This window comes from Eurosta solidaginis, chromosome 1 (assembly GCF_040869045.1).
Source record: "Eurosta solidaginis isolate ZX-2024a chromosome 1, ASM4086904v1, whole genome shotgun sequence".
Taxonomy (NCBI): domain Eukaryota; kingdom Metazoa; phylum Arthropoda; class Insecta; order Diptera; family Tephritidae; genus Eurosta; species Eurosta solidaginis.
In genome coordinates, this window is record NC_090319.1 from 108426523 (window position 1) to 108446002 (window position 19480).

The window sequence follows — 19480 nt, forward strand, 5'->3', positions numbered from 1 at the left end:
GATTGTAGTGTTAGCTGTAGACGGCGAAAGCAAACTTTGCGTATTTGTACCAACAGAAATGTCACTATCCACTTAATATGCTTTGGTCGATCAACATTGTTTGTTTTGTTTTTTGAACCAACACTGGATTTTGATGTTTTCAAATTAGCACCAACATCAGCAGTATCACCAACAGCAGCAGTAGCTGGTTGAGGTGAGAAATTAGCATTTCTCGTTGAGACACTAGCAGAATTTTTACTGCCTTTAACCATCGAGCAAGTAACAATAGTTTTTTTTTGTTGTTATTTGCATTTACATCAGAAAACATCTCTCGCCCACACTCACAGACAATTATTTAAAGAAGTCACATTAATTATTTAAGTTTGATAAAGTTTCTGCAACTAATTCTTTACTTAATGAAAATCCCAAACACTGGGCAGCACAATTAGAGCACATTGACATTATTTTGAAATTTGTAGATATCAAAGTTTATTAAAAATTTGCCTCTAAATGGAGAGCAAAAAACACACGTCCGTTCGCTACAAACTCAAAGTGTGCACGGTAGCTCTATTTTCCAGTATTTATTTGTTTACTGTATTACAAAAGTATTAAATATTTACTGCTTAATTTTTCGTACAAAATTCCCCAACAAATTCGTTTTCTACAAAAATGTTTCTATATTCTTTTGGAGAACACAAAGTTACTTTAATGTTTTTGGCTAAACAATTCTAGTAGCCGCTTGTATAGTTAAAATATTTCTAAAATCTACTCCGATCATAGTAGAACTCACAGGCAGTTGTGTATGATAGACAACCCTCTAAAATATTGTAACGAATTTAGTGCAATTCCGCTTATTTGCAACCTCCTGCTAACGTTCGAATCACTAAACTGTAAATAACTCCAATATTCAATAATGCAAAATGGTATTAAATTACTTCACAATAACACTTCTACTTCTCAACAGATAGCGTGCTTAAATCAAACTGATTCCATGCCTCAGCTGGTGTTGATTTTATACTCTTCGGTTTCCTCGTTTGCATATTTCTAGGCGTTTCTAGAATTTACTATTTGTTTACCAGCTATAACTACAGATGCACTATTATAGCTTCTCGCATAGCCATATGCGCCGATGATTGCCTACATTTGGGAGTATCTCAGATATATGCATGTGCTTGTGCGTTTCTCTCCGCCGCTTGTATGGACATATGTGTAGACATAATGATTAATTTGTTTACGTACATACAAGTGTGGCAGCTTGCTTTATTGTTGTTGTGGCTTTATTTACTTAGTTTCAGATTAGTGATGTAAGTATCACTTAGTGTCACTAATATTCGTCACACTGCCCTCCACCTAAGTCTGATCGTCCCCATCAGACAAATCTCTCGATCTAACCGCTGCTAGCCTCTCTAAATGAACCACCCTACTATTTCGTGGTTTCCCAATTGTTTGTATGCGGTAGATGACTTCATTGATCCTCTTCACAACTCTGCACGGGCCTTCCCAACTGCCCCAAAATTTGGATGGAACACCTTTCCGCCAGTGAGGGTTGTATAACAGTACCAAATCTCCCTCCAAGAAACCTTCCGAATTGTCGTTCTTGTCAAACCTGTGTTTCATCTTTCTACTCAATACCCTGGTTCGTTCCCTCACACTCTGTTGTTTGGACAATGAACTACTTCGTAGAGCTTGCGCTTGACGGATTCACAACAGTAGTGTGCCCTGGCTTGAAACCACCGCTGCAGTCTTTCTGCGAAATTCTTTCCTTTGTTCTAGTGCGTCCATTTGGGTTTGTCAATACCAGTGTTTCTCTCGCAGGTATCTTTGAGTTTGCTTTGTTTGGCTCATTCGTTCCATCAACCTTTACCTTTGCCTTTCGTGGTCTTTGTCGACTCTTCTCCACCAATACTCGATTACTGCTGAACCCTTTTTCCAAACTGAAGTTAAGTAGCACATCCTGGATCTCATAGCGCATAATCCTTCTCTGCATATCGATTCTGCTGTCATGGTCAACTAAGAAGTCCACTCCCAATATGACTTCATCAACGATCTCCGCCACAACGAATTTGTGTAAAACCATGACCTTCCCAATTAAAACATCACAGATCACTTCTCCCTGGACTTGGTTACACTCGCCAGTAATCGTACGCAATCTTGCTCCAGGTAATGGCTTTACTCTCCTGTTGACCAAATCAAATCGGATAAAGGAATGAGATGCGCCCGTATCTACAGTCAGTACACTGAAAGAAAAAGACTGGTAAAATCAACTGAAATACGGGTCAATTCAACCGAAATTTCTGTTAATTTTTATCCATCGCAACAAGATGTTGAATCAACTGCGGCCAAATCGTTGATTCGTAATTAACCGTTTTAGTAGTCAACTGAACAAAAAAATTGTTGCGACAGCTTTGTACGAAAGTACCTATGTTGCCATATACATAAATAAATAAATAAATGTAAGGCGCGATAACCTCCCAAGAGATCTAAGGCCGAGCTTCTCTTCCAATTTGCGAAATGCTCCTATTGATTTTCCTTACAAATTGGCCGGACGTGACCTACATGTTTTATGCCGACTCCGAACGGCATCTGCAAGGCAGATGAGTTTTCACTGAGAGCTTTTCATGGCAGAAGTATACGTGGAGCGCTTGCCAAACACTGCCGAGGGGCGACCCCGCTTAGAAAAATTTTCTTCTAATTCAAAAACCTTATTTCTAAAATTTCGATATTGCTTTGCCCGGGGTGCGAACCCAGGGCATAAGGTGTGGCAGGCGGAGCACGCTACCATCACACCACGGTGGCACTTACTAACCGAACGTCAATTGGGTTACATCAAATATGCTGGCACACATTAAACATTATACACTTAATTATTTTGTTTTATTAAACGCACTTTCACCAAATTTTATATTTTATAATTTATTTAATGTTCAAACAAAAATTTTGCAACAAGAGGCGCAAATTTTGCATTTCGCTTGAAGGAGACGTTGCAAAATTGTACCCGATATATATGTCCCGGTATCTCATAATTTTTCCACAGTAAATTCAAAAAAGGGTTTTTTCGTTTTGTATTGATAACCGAAAAACTAGTTTTTTGTTGTTCTCCCATTTTGTGTGTTTTTTCGATTTGATGGTTTTCTTATTTTGGTGTTTTTTTTTTTAACAAGTGGCACCATCGTCATAAATACAAAGTAGAGATTCGCTCTCTGAGCTTAAAATTCTCTTTGAAATTTGCTCATGTATTGACAGTTGATCGCCGTTGAAATGACCTGTAAGATCAATTGTGTTACAGAAAAATCAGTTAAATTGACCAGGAATCTGTCAATTTTACAGAATTTTGTATGATTTAATCGGGGATTGCCCGTATTGCTTTTTTTAAATGTATGGAAACATTTATTTGAATCAATTTTTAATTTTATAATTTATTTAATAATTTGGGAAAAATTTAAACAACGTGACGTCAGGACGGACAAGGCGACAGCTGTTTCGATTATACCTTGTAAATCTCTTCAAAATTATTAAATAAATTTCCCAAATTATTAAATAAATTTACAGAATTTTGTTAACTTAAGAGCGACAATTTCTCTTCTGTTGAAATGACTAAACTAATTTGTTCGTTTGACAAAGAACTCGGTCGAATTAACCATAATTCGATCAATTTCACCGAATCTCCGTTAAGTCAAGAAAAACAGAACCGATTTTTTGATTTTACTAGCACCATTTCTTTCAGTGTACACGTTCCTTGCCATCCACATTCCCTCTGACAGCAAGACTGCTTGATTTCCTTCCAATTTGCGACACAGATATCACAGGACATTCAATAGCTGGAGCTAGCTCTCGATCTCTCAATTTTACTAGCTCTTGCTCATCCCCTCCAGCTTTGTTATTAAGACCACCCATGCTGTTGAAACCACTAGGATCAAGATCGCAATGACGTGCAATGTGACCGGGCTTCCCGCATTTGATAACTATTTCACTCCGCTTTTGCGATCCTTTCAGCGCCTCCAATATTGTGTTCACCCAGTCTGGCCTTTCTACCTCCACACGGCGTGCTTTGAACGCTGGCTTACACAGAAGCGATGCTGTTTCCTGAATCAGAGCATATGATACCGTTTCTGCAAATGTTGGCTTTGGGTTTGCGTATGTGGCTCGGTTCGTTTTGACGTCTCGTATGCCATTTATAAAGCTCTGAATTTTTACCCTTTCGGTGTATTCCACGGGTGCGTCGGCATTCGCCAAATGTGCAAGCCTTCGACATCTGACGCAAACTCCTGCAAAGTCTCATTAGCTTTTTGGTAGCAGTTTTGCAACTCTATTTGTTATATCTGCCTCCTGTGTTCGCTTTCGTGTTGCCCCTCTAGAGCGCTCATCAATATTTCGTAGTTGTTCCGCTCTCCCTCGGGAATAGTCTGTAGGATTTCAGCAGCAGATCCTTTCAATGCCTCGTATAGTACAGCAACTTTATCTTCAGCACTGCAGTTGTTCACTGCTGCGGTCTTATCAAACTGAAACTTAAACACCTGGAAAGGAACAGAGCCGTGAAAGAATGGCGTTTTTACCTTTGGATTACTCGCTGAAACTGCTGGGCGATTTAGTTGCAACTCTTGTATACGACCTCTTAATGTTTCAATCTCGGCATAAATTTTGTCTTCGAGTTATAAAATTGTTGTATCTTGCGCCTCCAACTTCGAGGAAATACGTCCTTCTTGCACTTCCAGTTGAGCAGAATTCTGCGATTATAACTGTGCTGAAATTTGCGCCGACAGTTCGGATATTTGTGCCTCTTGTGCTTCAATCTTAGATGTAATCTGTGTCGACATTTCTGAAATACGCGTTTCCTGTGCTTCCATCTTAGATGTTATACGTGTCTCCTGTGATTCCAGTTGAGATGCCATTGTCGATGTTTGAGCAGATATTGCAGCCAAAATCATGTTCAAGTCTGTGCTCGTAACTGTCTGTGATGTTTCGTTTTTTTCTTCAATTTTTGTTGTTGTCTCGTCCCCATCAGGATGAAAGACATCATCGTCCACATTAATTCCTTCCGACTCCATAGCGTCTCGTAGTCGTGCCTGAAGTTCAAGTTTATTGCCGGTTGTATTCAATCCACGGCTCTCCAACTCCTCCTTCAGTTGCTGGATCCTCAATTCACTCAATTTTTCCATGTCCAAGTTGTATTCAAAATCTTCGGAATTTATTTAACAATTCTTCCTCTGACAGCAATTGTTACGAATATTCAATTCCGCTTATTTGCAATCTTCTGCTAACGTTCGAATAACGAAACTGTTGAATAAATAACTCCAATATTCAATAATGCAAAATGGTCTTTATTAAATTACTTCACAATAACACTTCTACTTCTCAACAGATAGCGTGCTTAAACCAAACTGATTCCATGCCTCAGCTGATGTTGCTTTTATACTCTTCGGTTTCCTCGTTTGCATATTTCTAGGCGTTTCTAGAATTTACTATTTGTTTATCAGCTATAAACTCACCAGCTATAACTACAGATGCACCATTATAGCTTCTCGCATAGCCATATGCGCGTGAGTGATACTTCCACCGATGATTGCCTACTCTTGGGAGTATCTTAGATATATGCATGTGTTTGTGCGTTTCTCTCCGCTGCTTGTATGGACATATGTGTAGACATAATGATTAATTTGTTTACGTACATACAAGTGTGGCAGCTTGCTTTATTGTTGTTGTGGCTTTATTTACTTTGTTTCAGATTAGTGATGTGAGTATCACTTAGTGTCACTAATATTCGTCACATTATACATGCTCAACTTGTCAGAATAAGGGAAAACGTCAACGGGATAAGAACACCTGAATATTCATTTCATCATGCATGTTTTAAAGTTTACACTGGAAATTGCGTTAACATTAACATTTTGATTCTGTTTTCAATCAGTGTACGTTTTAAAGATTTTCACAGTTAGAGAATTCCTCCACCCCTGATCCGGATGGGTCCAATGAGATTTGATCGTGATCCATAGCTGGATGGCTCATTGGAACGCCCTAAACGACTACTCAACATTTGAATAGTTTATTATTAGCTGTGTTTTTTTTTCACGTCTATATACGTTTACGCTTAAACTTTATATGGAGTGCTAAGCGGCAAACTTTAAATACACCTCTGAAATCGCTACGCATAAAATTAGTACTACTAATAGGTAAATTCTGTAAGCTGTCTCTAGTCACTAATAGAGACATTTCGTGGTCAAATTTAGTTTTGAGACAATCTGGTATTCAGCAAACTGTCTCCCATCTCAAGTCTCAAAAAAACAGTCACTATTTTGTGAGGTGGTTTAAAGTCGGTCACAAAAACCAAAACATGGAGGAAGAAACGTATATTTTGTATCTAATTTTACAAAAACGTAAAAATGAGGAAAGGTAATAGTGTTAAAGCGTAAAAAATTTTTGTAATTAATAGTTTTTTATTGATAAACCATAGTTTACGAAAGTTTCGGTGAAACTAGTAACTTGTTTATGCTATTATTCATTGCCAAAACTTTTGTTTACAAAAACTATTAATTAAAAGCATTATTTATAAAAGTTCTGGTTATTTGCGATGTAGAAATTTCCGCAGGCTTAAGCTGGCTAGTTTGCGGGACACGGAAGACCCTTTTTTGCTGCAGGAAGAAACTTTCCAGAGGTTTTTGCGATTTCCCAAGACGCTGTGCTGGGAACTTATTCAAGAGTTAAAGCCGCATGACAACTATGTGCGGAACTCAAGAATTCCGTTTGAGATACGAGTAAGGAAAAAGCATTTATAAAACGTATGCACATCACTTAAAACTTTGTTTTTTTAAGTTTATTTCAGTGCTTTATTTCCTAGCCAATGGATCATACCAAAGCTGCGTAGGAAACAGCCATTTTGTAGCTGTTAGCCAAAAATGCTGAAATTAGTTTTCCAAACACGGCTGAGCATTACAACAGCATTAAAAGAGGGTAATTTGGGTTTAACATTTACAGGATTACCTTAATTCAAGCTTTTTTAGTTTTCATAGCAAATTTGGAATTAAAGGCGTAATAGGTGCTATTGACTGCACACATGTTGCCATAATTGCGCCGTCGTCTTCGACTGTTGGTGTAGTGCCTCACGATTACATGAACAGGAAGGGTTACTACAGCGTGAACGTTGAAGCTGTAAGTATACAAAATGCATGCTTCCATAAAAACACGTTGAAGTATTTACAGTTAAATAACGTTATTCATAGATTTGCGATGATGAGCTTATTTTCCGCCATGTTAACGCGCGATTTCCTGGCTCATGCCAGGACGCCGGTATATGGACGACATCGCCAGTACGTATTAAGCTCATAAGGGAGCATGTTGCGGGGTCCTTCACATGGCTCTTGGGGGACTCAGGCTACCCATTGGAACCGTGGCTGCTTACTCCAATAGGAACCCCTTCGTCAGACAATGAAGAACGGTATAACAAGGTACACGTCAAGGCAAGAAACCCAATAGAGCAAGCCTATGGGGTACTAAAGTCACGCTTTAGGTGGTTGTCCAAAGAGCGCGTTCTCAGGTACACCCACATAAATGCCGCTTTTATTATTTATACTTGTGCTATATTGCACAACGTTCTAATAAAACGTGGCATTACTCTGTCAGAGGATGTAATGGCAGAAAGCACAGCTCCTGGTGATGCAGGCACGGCCACTTCATTTGCATCGACGGAGTATTACGCCGAAGGTAGAAGGGCACGTCAGAGCTGCCTAAACGCTCTGGGGATGTAAGTCGTAGCCACTACCCAGTGGGAAAGTGGGTAATGTATTACCTCTTTCATCAATAAAAAGAAGCATGAAGCAGTATTCAATGAAAACATCTTTGAAAAAGCAAGCGAATGTATAAAATGTAATGTATGCTGTAAGGTTTATGTCATATGCATTACTTTCGTATGACATCGCTGTAGAAAAATTCATGCATATTTTCGTTCACAAAGTAATTTTTGGCAATGTAAGCTATGAACGAAAACAGGCATGAATTTTTCTACAGCGATGTCATACGAAAGTAATGCATATGACATAAACCTTACAGCATACATTACATTTTATAGATTCGCTTGCTTTTTCAAAGATATTTTCATTGATTACTGCTTCATGCTTCTTTTCATTGATGAAAAAGGTAATGCATTACTCAGTTTCCCACTGGGTGGCTTATAAGAATACATTTAAGAAAAAAAAGTTAGACGTAACAAATTTGGTATAGCTTACAAATTTGTATATTTTCAATGAAATATAAAAATAAAATGAAATGCTTTTGAAAACAGCTTTATTATTCATAGCTTTAAAGTTTAAACATTTCAATTCCATTTTTGATAAATATTATATTATATAATAAATAAAAATTATATTATTAAACACAGTCACTTATAGTTTTAATTGTCTTATTGCTTATTCAGGTTCCGAAGATGGTCTCACACTGTAGCCGAAATATTGACCGAATAAAATTAGAATATAAAATTTGTTTGTTTCAAAATATTGGCCTACAGCTCAACAAAAACTCAACAGGTTATTTCAATTCAATAGTAATATCTTAACTACATAAAGAAAACAAATGGATTCAAGCCTTTAAACATTTCATTTTGATAAAGGAAACATCGGATTTATCTACTATTATTTTTAGCGTAGATGTATGTAATACTTCTTTTATGTTGCTAAAAAGCACATAGTATATCAAAGTACAGAAATAGAAAAACAATACAATAACAAATTCACAACCGGTATATAAAATGACAGTTTTTAAAAAATCCTTGATGAAAAAAAATTGCTTACATATGATATCAAAAATACCTAAATGAATATAAAAATATTCAGGGAATTCATTTCAACTTATAAAAGCCACTTCATAGAAGTTTACACACTTTATACTGTTTATAAGCTTTACAAGGTTGTTCTACGCTTATATGAATCCGCTGATTTAAAAAACTGACAGTCGCTTACAATATTCAATGTATATGGATTGTCATGTTGTAATTTTGCTTATACTTCCTTCCGTTTCAGTTTTCATTTTTGTCTAAATTAATTGCAAGTTAATAGCCGTATAAATCTACGCTCGATATTTTTTTCAATTTAAAAAACATTTTGAACGTAAATTTATATGGCTATTAACTTGAAATTAATTAAGACACAAATGAAAATTGAAACGGAAGTATAGGCAAAATTAAAAAAATACGAGTGACCTTATAATTATGTAACGGCGTATAGAAATATTACGTATATTAAAAACAGAAATGGCTTCAAGCCTTACGATCATTAAAAAAAATAATAATAATTAGAGGTACTGAGCAGTCTTATATTTAATATACATGTGCAAGAGTGCTCATGTGATGATATACAAAATTTAAAACTATTTTATTCGTAACATACAGCATATCACGAAAATCTAATTCGCTTGAATATTTCGCTATTTTTTTATGAAAATATACGTAAAAATAAATTATAAATACAAAAAATTAAATAATAAATAAATAAAAAAGTTAAGCTTCAGGTAATTTGGTTAGCGGCGTAAGAATATTATTTTATTGTACTAGAATTCAATGAGCTACAAATCTACTTTTATTGTATTTTCAGGTACATTTTCATAAAAAATTTTGCGAAATTATTTAAAAAGAAGTAATTTTTGGTAATTTAACAAAAGTAATTACCGAAAATAAATATTGGCACACCCTATTTTTCAATTTTCACTAATTTCTTCTTCAGTAAAATTATTTTAAATAATTTTGTTAAAAACTGTGTATTAAGATTCAATACAAAAACTATAAACTTTGTTTTAAAATTGTTTAAAAAAAAAAAAATAAATGTAAGGCGCGATAACCTCCGAAGAGATCTAAGGCCGAGCTTCTCTTCCAATTTGCGTCGTGCTCCTCTTGATTTTTCCCTACAAATTGGCCGGACGGGACCTACATGTTTTATGCCGACTCCGAACGGCATCTGCAAGGCAGATGAGTTTTCACTGAGAGCTTTTCATGGCAGAAATACAATCGGAGCGCTTGCCAGACACTGCCGAGGGGCGACCCCGCTTAGAAAAATTTTCTTCTAATTGAAAAATCTTATTTCTAAAATTTTGATGTTGCTTTGCCCGGGAGTTGAACCCAGGGCATACGGTATGATAGGCGGAGCACGCTACCATCACACCACGGTGGCCAACTGGTTTGCCAAACTTTTTTCTCAGACTTTCTTAAACTTTTTTCTCAGAATTTTTTGGCGTATGTAGTTTTGCAGCCCATTTAATTTTTTTGTGTCTTAGAATTTAATGGGTTACAAAACTGCATACCCAAAAAATTTGGCGAATTTTGCAAACATTTTTTAAACAAAGTTTATAGTTTTTGCAATGAGTCTTAATATATAGCTTCTTAAAAAATTATTCAAAATAATTTTATTGAGGAAGAAATTAGTGAAAATTGCAAAAATAAGGTGTGACAAAATTTTTTTCGGCACTGTACACACAGTATTTTACGAAGAATATAATTTTCTATTTTGAACGTATTGGTGTGGACGGTTGGTATTTTCGTTCCAGTTTGATTATCGTCAATCCATTTCACTTCATCCCTAGTTGTTGATTTGGGATTGCGTAAGGGACAATACTGCATTGGCCATGTTGTTCATGGCAGCGCAAAACTCTGTCATGCAGTTCAGTGACTCTTGCCGAAATAGTTGTTCCGCTTCATTTCTTCGTTGAATACTTTCCATCATCTTAGAAAACATCTCTTCAGAAGTTGACGATGATTTGTTGCGGCGACGTGAAGTGGTCGGAGTCCCAACAATGGCGTCATGTACCTCACCCGGTGGACTAAAAGGGTGACATGATGGGGACGGGGTCTCAATAATGGGTGCATCGAACTCAACCGGTGGACTGAGAGGGTCGCATGTAATTACAATTTCAGTCTAAAAAAAATCAAAGAAGAATGTTAGTTTTTTATTCATATACATTTTATGGGAGTAAAGTCGTACCTCTGTACCAATAGTTGGTACGCCTGGTTCCCCAAGTACTACCGTCGTACCGATGGCATTTAATGCCCTTTGCTCACTCTGAGAAACATCTTCTTCTACCAACGGTCCTCCTCCCGTTACCAATCGATTGGCTTTGTTTTTCCTCGCCCTGGATCGCACCTGGTTTTTCCAATGATTAAGAGACTGAAATAAAAATGATTTGAATAGGACTAATTTTACTGTATATTTTAGGGGGTTTTTATATTTTTCAAGTTCTAAGCCTTCAATCGGCAGCATGTTAAAGTGCAGGAAGATTACATCACAATGGGGATTGTACGAGGCCACGAAATCAGGGAGCAGGGGCACGCCGCAGGGAGGGGAGCTATCACCTCTGCTACCCCAGCGGGATAGGGGGTCAGAATATACCCGCGGTAGGTACACGCATGAGTTACAGGAAAGTCTCCGGTAATTATATACGACAGAACTTAAGTGTTAAAACACGTCGGAAAAGGTATCAAAATATGCGTGTTGGAGACATGAACTCCAATTTGATTGAATTTTAAAAAATTTTCCTAATTATTCAATTATAATAATAATGAACTTAATATGAAAGAAACGAATTTACAATAAATTTAAACGTATATATGCATATCCTTACCTTAGAATAACTCACCTTGTAAAATTTAACTAAAACATTCACTTCTTAAAACCACATATGTACTTACCTTAAATTCCTTAAATCTACTTAAATCATTTTTCTAAAATACTTACCTATGCTAAGATACACACCCTTTGTTAAAATACCTAGATTTACTTAAATTAACTTACTTAACTCACCTTTTTCAAGCACCCTGAAAAATAAGAATTTACTTACTGTTTTCTGCATTTTTTATACTCTTTGTACATTTTCATATTAACATACATACATACATACATACTTACCGTTTTCCTGCTGCGCAGGAGACTTAGGAAATTTGCCAAATCAGTTCGTCTGTAACTATCGCCCGCTAACGTTTATGATTGTTCTCGAGTTAAAGAGTTATTTGAGTGCCGCTAAGAAAGTTTAGCTAGAGTTATTAAATAGTTTAAATAAAATATATATTAAAAATATATTAAATATTTTATTAAGTTAATTTAAGTAAATCTAGGTATTTTAACAAAGGGTGTGTATCTTAGCACAGGTAAGTATTTTAGAAAAATGATTTAAGTAGATTTAAGGAATTTAAGGTAAGTACATATGTGGTTTTAAGATGTGAATGTTTTAGTTAAATTTTACAAGGTGAGTTATTCTAAGGTAAGGATATGCATATATAAGTTTAAATTCATTGTAAATTCGTTTCTTTCATATTAAGTTCATTATTATTATAATTGAATAATTAGGGAAATTTTTTAAAATTCAATCAAATTGGAGTTCATGTCTCCAACATGGCGGCCGGCCTGCTCCGATGAAGGAAGCAGCAACTCCTGCATCTCTGCCAAGGTGGATACTGCTGTGCAGAACAGGGTTTTCAAGCGCCGCTGAGTGTCCTTGCGTCCTTCCCTCTTCTTTTTCGGCTTTGCAATGACCACTCGTCGACTAGTGGGTTTCTCCTTCGGTTTCGGTACATTGCGTCGGTTCTTCTGCTTCTTGGCAGGTTTATCTTGCTGCCGATGTAGCAGCGTGTGGTGTGCAAGGCCGCATTTGCGGCAACGGTCCAGGGAGTTGCATGCGCCCGTAACATGGGATGTTGCCAAACAATTGATACAATATTTATGAGCCCGCACCGACTCATAGCGTTCTTCAGGGGTCATAGCCATGAAGGCGTTGCAATAGCGCAAAGAGTGCTTTTGGCAACAGAGCCGACAAGTGCTGTAACTCTCGTAGCGTCTGTAATGAGAATAAAAAGAGAGAGAAATATTTTGTGAGGTGAGTAGGGGGCTAACGATAGGGTTTTATGGATATCCTAGATTTTATATGCCACGGTGAGATCGCTAGAGTGAGGGTAGAGATATTATTCTGCTGGGGGAAGTGCGCAAAGTTTTGCAATGGGTCGTGTATATATTCCGCTTTGAGTGCGGACATCTACAACTCGAACATTTTCGTCCGATCCGGGATGAAGACGAGTGACACGTCCGAGTCGCCACTCATTCGGGGGGAAAAGGTCATCTTTCACGACGACTAGATCACCTTCTTTGATGTTTGTCTGCTGAGTTTTCCATTTAGTACGCTTATGAAGTTCTTTGAGATATTCATTTTTCCAGCGCGTACTAAATTGATGGTGTAGAACTTGTAGTTTTTGCCATATGTTGATGAGCGAGAGGTTCTCGGAGTTGGGTTCGGGTAACGCGAGTAGTGGAGCACCACGGAGGAAATGTCCGGGAGTTAGAGCGAGTAAATCATTTGGATCTTGCGACATCGGAGCTAGCGGTCTAGAGTTGAGAACCGCTTCGATTCGAGTGAGTAGGGTAGTAAATTCTTCAAATGTGAATTTTTGACTGCCTGCAACTTTAAGGAAATGGGTTTTAAAGCTTTTAACTGCCGCTTCCCATAATCCGCCCATGTGAGGAGCATATGGTGGGATGAATTGCCAGGACAGTCCATGAGTAGCATATTTTTGAGCTATGTCAGTTGCGGCTTCCTTGAGAAAAGAAGAAAGCTCCTTTTGAATGACACGACTTGCTCCAATAAAGGTTTTACCATTGTCTGACATTATTTTGTGTGGGAGTCCACGACGACTAACAAAACGAGCAAATGCTGCTTTAAAAGCAGCGGTCGTCAGATCTGAGCAGACTTCCAGATGGACTGCTTTTGTTGAGAAACATACGAATACACAAACGTATGCCTTTGAGTAAGGGGCCTTCCGTAAGATTGATGTTTTAACGAGAAAAGGTTCAGCAAAGTCGATACCGGTCGTGTGAAATGGGAGAGAGTGCGGCCATTATTTGGGATTTAGCCTGTTGTTTGTAGATCGTGCATATCTTACAATGGAATATGCACTTCTTCACCTTTTGTTTGAGTCGAGGGATGTAGTATTCCTGTTGTATCATGCGGATCATCAGTTGTTTTTCGGCATGCAACAAGGTAGAGTGACTAAATTCTAAGAGTAAACAGCAAAACCGAGAGTTATCGGGAATTATAATGGGATAACGCTCGTTGTAACTAAGATTGGCTTTTGCGAGCCGACCATTCACCCGCATTATGCCTGATTCGTCGAGCATAGGGTTTAGAGGTAACAATGAACTCTTTTTGTGGAGTGGTTTGTTGGACTGTAGATCTGCAATTTCGGCAGAGAAGTATTTATGTTGCGTCAACAGGATCAAACGAACTTTCGCTTGATGAACTTCCTCTTGGGTTAGCGTGATCGTTTTCAAAGTATCAAGACCTTGTGCTCTGTGTATAAATCGGTACATATAAGCAACGACTCGTAGAGCTCTTGAGTAGGAAGAAAAGCGTTCGAGTAGATCAGGCACATCTACAGCATGAAATGCATGGGTGCGCTTTTGTTCCGGTGGAGTAGGGGTTTGTGTCACTGGTTTCGGCCAGGACGTTGGGGATTTGGCCAACCACTCTGGCCCCTTCCACCAAAGGGAGCAGAGTTAGGTGTGAGCGAATTTGTTTTATTAATTTTGTGAGTAGTACTGCTCCACAGAGTTCTAGACGAGGGAGGCTCACGGTTTTCACGGGAGCCACTTTGCTCTTTGCCACGAGTAGGTGAGTAGAAAACGTGTCCTTGCTATTCTGTACTCGCAGGTACACACAAGCGCAGAATGCTTTTTCAGATGCATCTGAGAATCCATGCATCTGAAAGGGTTTATTGGGTGAAAATTGAACCCATCGAGGTATTTTAATTTCATTTATCGCGGAGAGATTTTCGCGAAATATGTTCCATTTGTGGAAAGCGCTGGGTTTGACTTGTTCATCCCAGTCAGTTCCTTCTAACCAGAGTTGCTGGAGGAGAGTCTTGGCTAGTATCATTATTGGCGATAGCCATCCTGCCGGGTCAAACAATTTCGCAACCGCCGATAAAATTCGCGTCTTTGTGTTCGAGTTTTCTGCGGGCATAGGGTCGTAAGAGAAAGAGTCGTTTATAGCATTCCATTTTATGCCGATGGTCTTTGTTGAGCTGGCATCGTGAAATTTGAGGAAATCTGCATCTAGGAGATCAGATTCTGGGATGGATTCCAACAATTTTGGGTGATTTGCCGTTATTTTCTTGAGTGGAAAACCGGCTGATTTCAACGCTTCGATAACCTGGTGTAGAGAGTCGTGAGCGGACTGTATACTATGTTCGCCCGAAAGTATATCGTCTACGTAGGTTTCGTGTAGCAATATATCATAGGCGAGTGGGTGGGTGGGCTTTGTGTCTTCTGCGAGTTGGTGCAGAGTCCGTATCGCGAGATATGGGGCACAGTTGACGCCGAACGTCACTGTCTTTAATTTGAAGTCCTCCATCGGTAGCTGTGGAGATCTTCGGAAGAGAATTCTTTGAAAATTCTGATCTTCTTTATGAACGAGTATTTGGCGGTACATCTTTTCGATGTTGCCGTTAAATACGTACTTAAAAAATCTCCATTTGAGTAGGACGAGCATTAGGTCGTTTTGGAGTATGGGGCCTGTGTGCAACACATCGTTTAACGAGTTGCCAGAGTGGGTAGTTCTAGACGCGTTGAAAACAACGCGTACCTTTGTTGTTTTGCTGTCGGGTTTTAAGACAGCGTGGTGGGGGAGGTAGAACGACGAGTACTTTCCGTTCTCGATGACTTCGCGTGATGAAGTTGCCTCCATGTGGCCCATGGTGAGGTATTCCTCCAAAACTTCTGAGTATTTTTCTCTCAATTCTGGTCTTTTCTCCAAGGATCGCTCGACGCTGATGCATTGCTGCTGTGCTGCAATTCTCGAGTGTCCAAGGGCAAGGGTGTCGTCTGGGTTTTCAATAACTTGGGTGGAGAATGCGTTCACTTGTTCTTTAATAGGCCCGCTGAGTATCCACCCAAATATTGTATTTTGGGCTAACAAGGAACCACTTACGTTGGCTTGTAGCCCCTGGAGTATTATTTGGGGTGTGAGATCGCTACCTATAACCATGTCGATTCGCGAAGGGGTAAAACAGTTAGGGTCCGCGAGTGGCCATGTGGCAATTTCTTGCAAATCTATTTTTGACACTTTAATGCTGGGTAAGAAATGGGTCAGTTTAGGCAATAATATCGCTTGGGTGTTTATTTTTGTTTTGAGATCCGACGAGCAGAGTGTTATCTCGCAGATCTGGTCTGAGTTTTGAACTACCGATCCGCCCATTCCCGAGATCTTATAATGGGTTTTCTTGGTTGGTAGTTTCAAGAGCTTCTGGATTCGAGACGCTACAAATGTCTTTTCCGAGCCCTGATCTATTAGTGCACGGATCTTGTGGTGTTCGCCATTTGCTTTCACCGTGACTAAAGCTGTTGGTAAAAGAGTAGTTTCGCTACTACTCGCGAAGTGAGTTGAGGTTGAGTTTTTCTTAAAAGGGTTTTGAGTGGCTTGGGTTTGGCTGGCCTCTTTTGAGGTTGACGCCCTGTTCGGGTCTTCAGCTGGAGGTGGCAGACCTTGAGGGGTTATGTGCGTCCTGTTCCTCTGCTGCCTGGGTCTGCTGTCTGGGTGGGATTTTCCTTGGAAGTGGAGTAGCGAATGATGTCGTTTTTGGCAATACACGCATGTGAAATTGCTACCACAATCTCTTTCCAAGTGAGAGCAAGCTAAACAATTTGTGCAATAATTGTTTTCTTTTACGAATTTGCTTCGCTCTTGGGTTGAGAGATCTCTGAATTTTATACAGTTCATTAATGAGTGATTCAGATTGCAGAGTTTGCATGAGTGTTGCCTCTTTGAGTCCACATGGAATGTTTGCGTCTTATTCCTAAAGTTCGATGAGGTTTGGGGTGTTGAGGATCTGTGGGCGAAGCTAGAGTTGGGGTTACGGGTTTTGCTCGGCCTATACGTACCAAGTCTTTCTACTACTTCGTACCTTGTCGTGAGAAATTTGTCCATCTCCGACCAAAGTGGAAGTTCTTTCCTGGAGTCGAGTGATTGTTCCCACAGTGCCAGGGTTTCATCAGGTAATTTTGATGAGCATAAGAATACGAGAATGGGGTCCCAGTTATCAGTTGAGACATCGCTCGCATTTAGGGTCGAGATACAGTTATTTATGGTGGTTTGAATTTCTTGAATTCTTTCACCATTTTCAGAATAAACTGTGGGCATAATAAATAGAGGTCTTTCTTGTAGAAAATGGGGTGCCAATACCTCAGAGCCGTCCCGTGCTCGCCTCCATATCACATTTTAAAGGGTTCTTCAAATAGAGGATGAGGTGGCTCAGTAGAGCGAAGCCTCAGAGCCCCCAGTGCTCGCCCCCAAATTAAATAAATAAAAGGTGTACCGATGCTATACATCCTCCCATGACTTAAACACACCAATAACACTAAAACTACCCAACTTAATAAACTGAATCCCTTAAAATAAACACAAATAAATAAATAAAGGTGTACTGATGCTATGCATCCTCCCATGACTTAAATACACCAATAACACTAAAACTACCCAACTCAATAAATGGAATACATTAAATCAAAAACCCCATAAACTCAATACAGTCCATTAATAATAATAATTTATAAATTAAAAAAAAAGGAATGCTTGGTGGGAGTTGAACCCGCAACCCCGGGCGTTTTGTCGGGTACGTCAGCCACTGTGCCACGAATCATACGCTTACAAGCACATAAAATTACTCATTTATAACTCTTATTAAACTGCTCGCCCTCAATTGCCCAAAGCTTAGACATGGTCCTTCGAGCCGGATCACTGGCTCGTATGGAAGTTTCATTAGACGACTAAGCCGTCTAAGGGGGGAGTATGTTTAAGCGACTTAAACTATGAACATTTTTCGTTCGTTTGTTTCAGTAGCCATGGAGTGTGCTTGTAATTCTCAACTGGTTAGTGAAATATTCTAAAGACATAGTTTGAGTTTTTTAATTAAAATCGAGGTTCTTCGGATGGTGTGCTAATACATCAGAGCCCAGTGCTCGCCTCCATATCACACTTTGAAGGGGTTCTTCAAATAGAAGATGAGGTGGCTCATTAGAGCGAAACCTCAGAGTGCCCAACGCTCGCCCCAAATTAAATAAATAGAGGTTTTTCTTGTAGAATGCGTTTTGCCCTTGATGTTAATAGTCCGAAAGTGAAGATTCGTTTGTTTATTTCTGTCTAGAGATATTTGCAATGGAAGTTGACAATTTTCTGTCAATTCCAATTTTGTGTGAATTTCTTATTGGTGTCATCACACATAAGGATCTTTCGCATCAATTTTTTTTTGCCAATAACTTTTCACTAAAAGAAAAAATGGTAATAGTGCAGTTTACGGTACCCACCGAAATTTGGGCCAAAATTTTCGAGTGAGGTATCAGAAGACGCGTATTCACGTCTAGATCAAGAATCCGAAAGCGGAAGTTAACTTTTTTTACCCGTTCAAAAGATATTAACGAAAACCCAAAAAAATACCCCGGGTCCCTCCGAAACCGGGGGTGGGATCCATAGTATTTTTGCGCAGAACACCTTTCTGCGTTGGCGCCCTTCGGCCGCGCTTATAAAAAATAACCCTGGGCTACGCCATGCCAAGTCCGGGTGTGTGATATAACAGTGGCTACCGCCACGGTGATGCACAATTTTTTTGTGGGTATAAAGACAACAACAACCACATTAAAATCGCCAACTTCAACTGCAAATATTTCCGGACAGAGATAAAATTTTTCTTTGCCGCCTTCGGATTATTGTTCTCGATATTTATACGCGTCTTTTGATACCCCACTCGAAAATCTTGGCCCAACTTTAGGGTGGGTACCGTAAACTGCACTACTACCGAAAAAATTACTTCCGCTTTTTGATTAATGATATCGAGGTCAAAACACGCCTTTTGATACCCCTCTCAACATTTCCGGCCGTGCTTTAGCAGTTGCAAGCTGTATTATAAAATTAGCTACACGACATTCATAGGTTCATTTTATTTTTCACTATTTCATAATTATATAGCAACTTACCTCTTTCCATTTCGCCGGAGTTCGCGTCGGTCCCCTTAGTGCGTTAAGGTGCTCTGCCAATTCCGCCCACAGCTCCTCCATTCTCTTAGGATTCGTGGGGTCGTTTTTGTTTTGCCTTATACGGGGGTGGCTTTGGACAAAGGACAAATAGCAGTCTATTTGTTCCTTGCTTGTCCGATACTGTTTATCCATAACTGTAAAAGAATATATATTATTTATTTGCATAAAAATTAACAAAATGTAAACGTTTTACATTTGTTTACATTACTTACCATTTCCAGCCATTTTTTGCAGCACATAAAATTATAATGATACAATGCGAATAGTGATGCAAACCGGCTGTTATCGATTACTAATTTTCTGGCCCCATGGCATTCGTTCAATTCATCGATTCGGGCTAAACGTTTTTTAAACACACATTTCAATCGTGTTTGTGTACATGCTTATTACAAATCATATTCTTCAAGTTTTAAATAAATAATTTTGTTTATTACATGTGTTTGAAAACCTATTTTCATATG

The 19480-nt window shown here is 38.8% G+C and overlaps 1 protein-coding gene and 1 pseudogene across 1 annotated transcript; one reads left to right on the top strand and one right to left on the bottom strand.

Annotated features, from left to right (window-relative positions):
* The first annotated feature begins 6010 nt into the window (after positions 1 to 6010).
* Positions 6011 to 7812, top strand: LOC137237331 (putative nuclease HARBI1; annotated as a pseudogene).
* Positions 7813 to 8225: 413 nt separating this feature from the next.
* LOC137236708 (uncharacterized) lies at positions 8226 to 19307 on the bottom strand. The gene is made up of 4 exons (XM_067759639.1): positions 19232 to 19307; positions 18960 to 19153; positions 10935 to 11117; positions 8226 to 10868 (listed from the first exon to the last, which is right to left on the bottom strand). Exons 1-4 carry the CDS (start codon positions 19242 to 19244, stop codon positions 10533 to 10535), a joined length of 726 nt encoding a protein of 241 aa, XP_067615740.1. The 5' UTR covers positions 19245 to 19307; the 3' UTR covers positions 8226 to 10532.
* Positions 19308 to 19480: the final 173 nt, after the last annotated feature.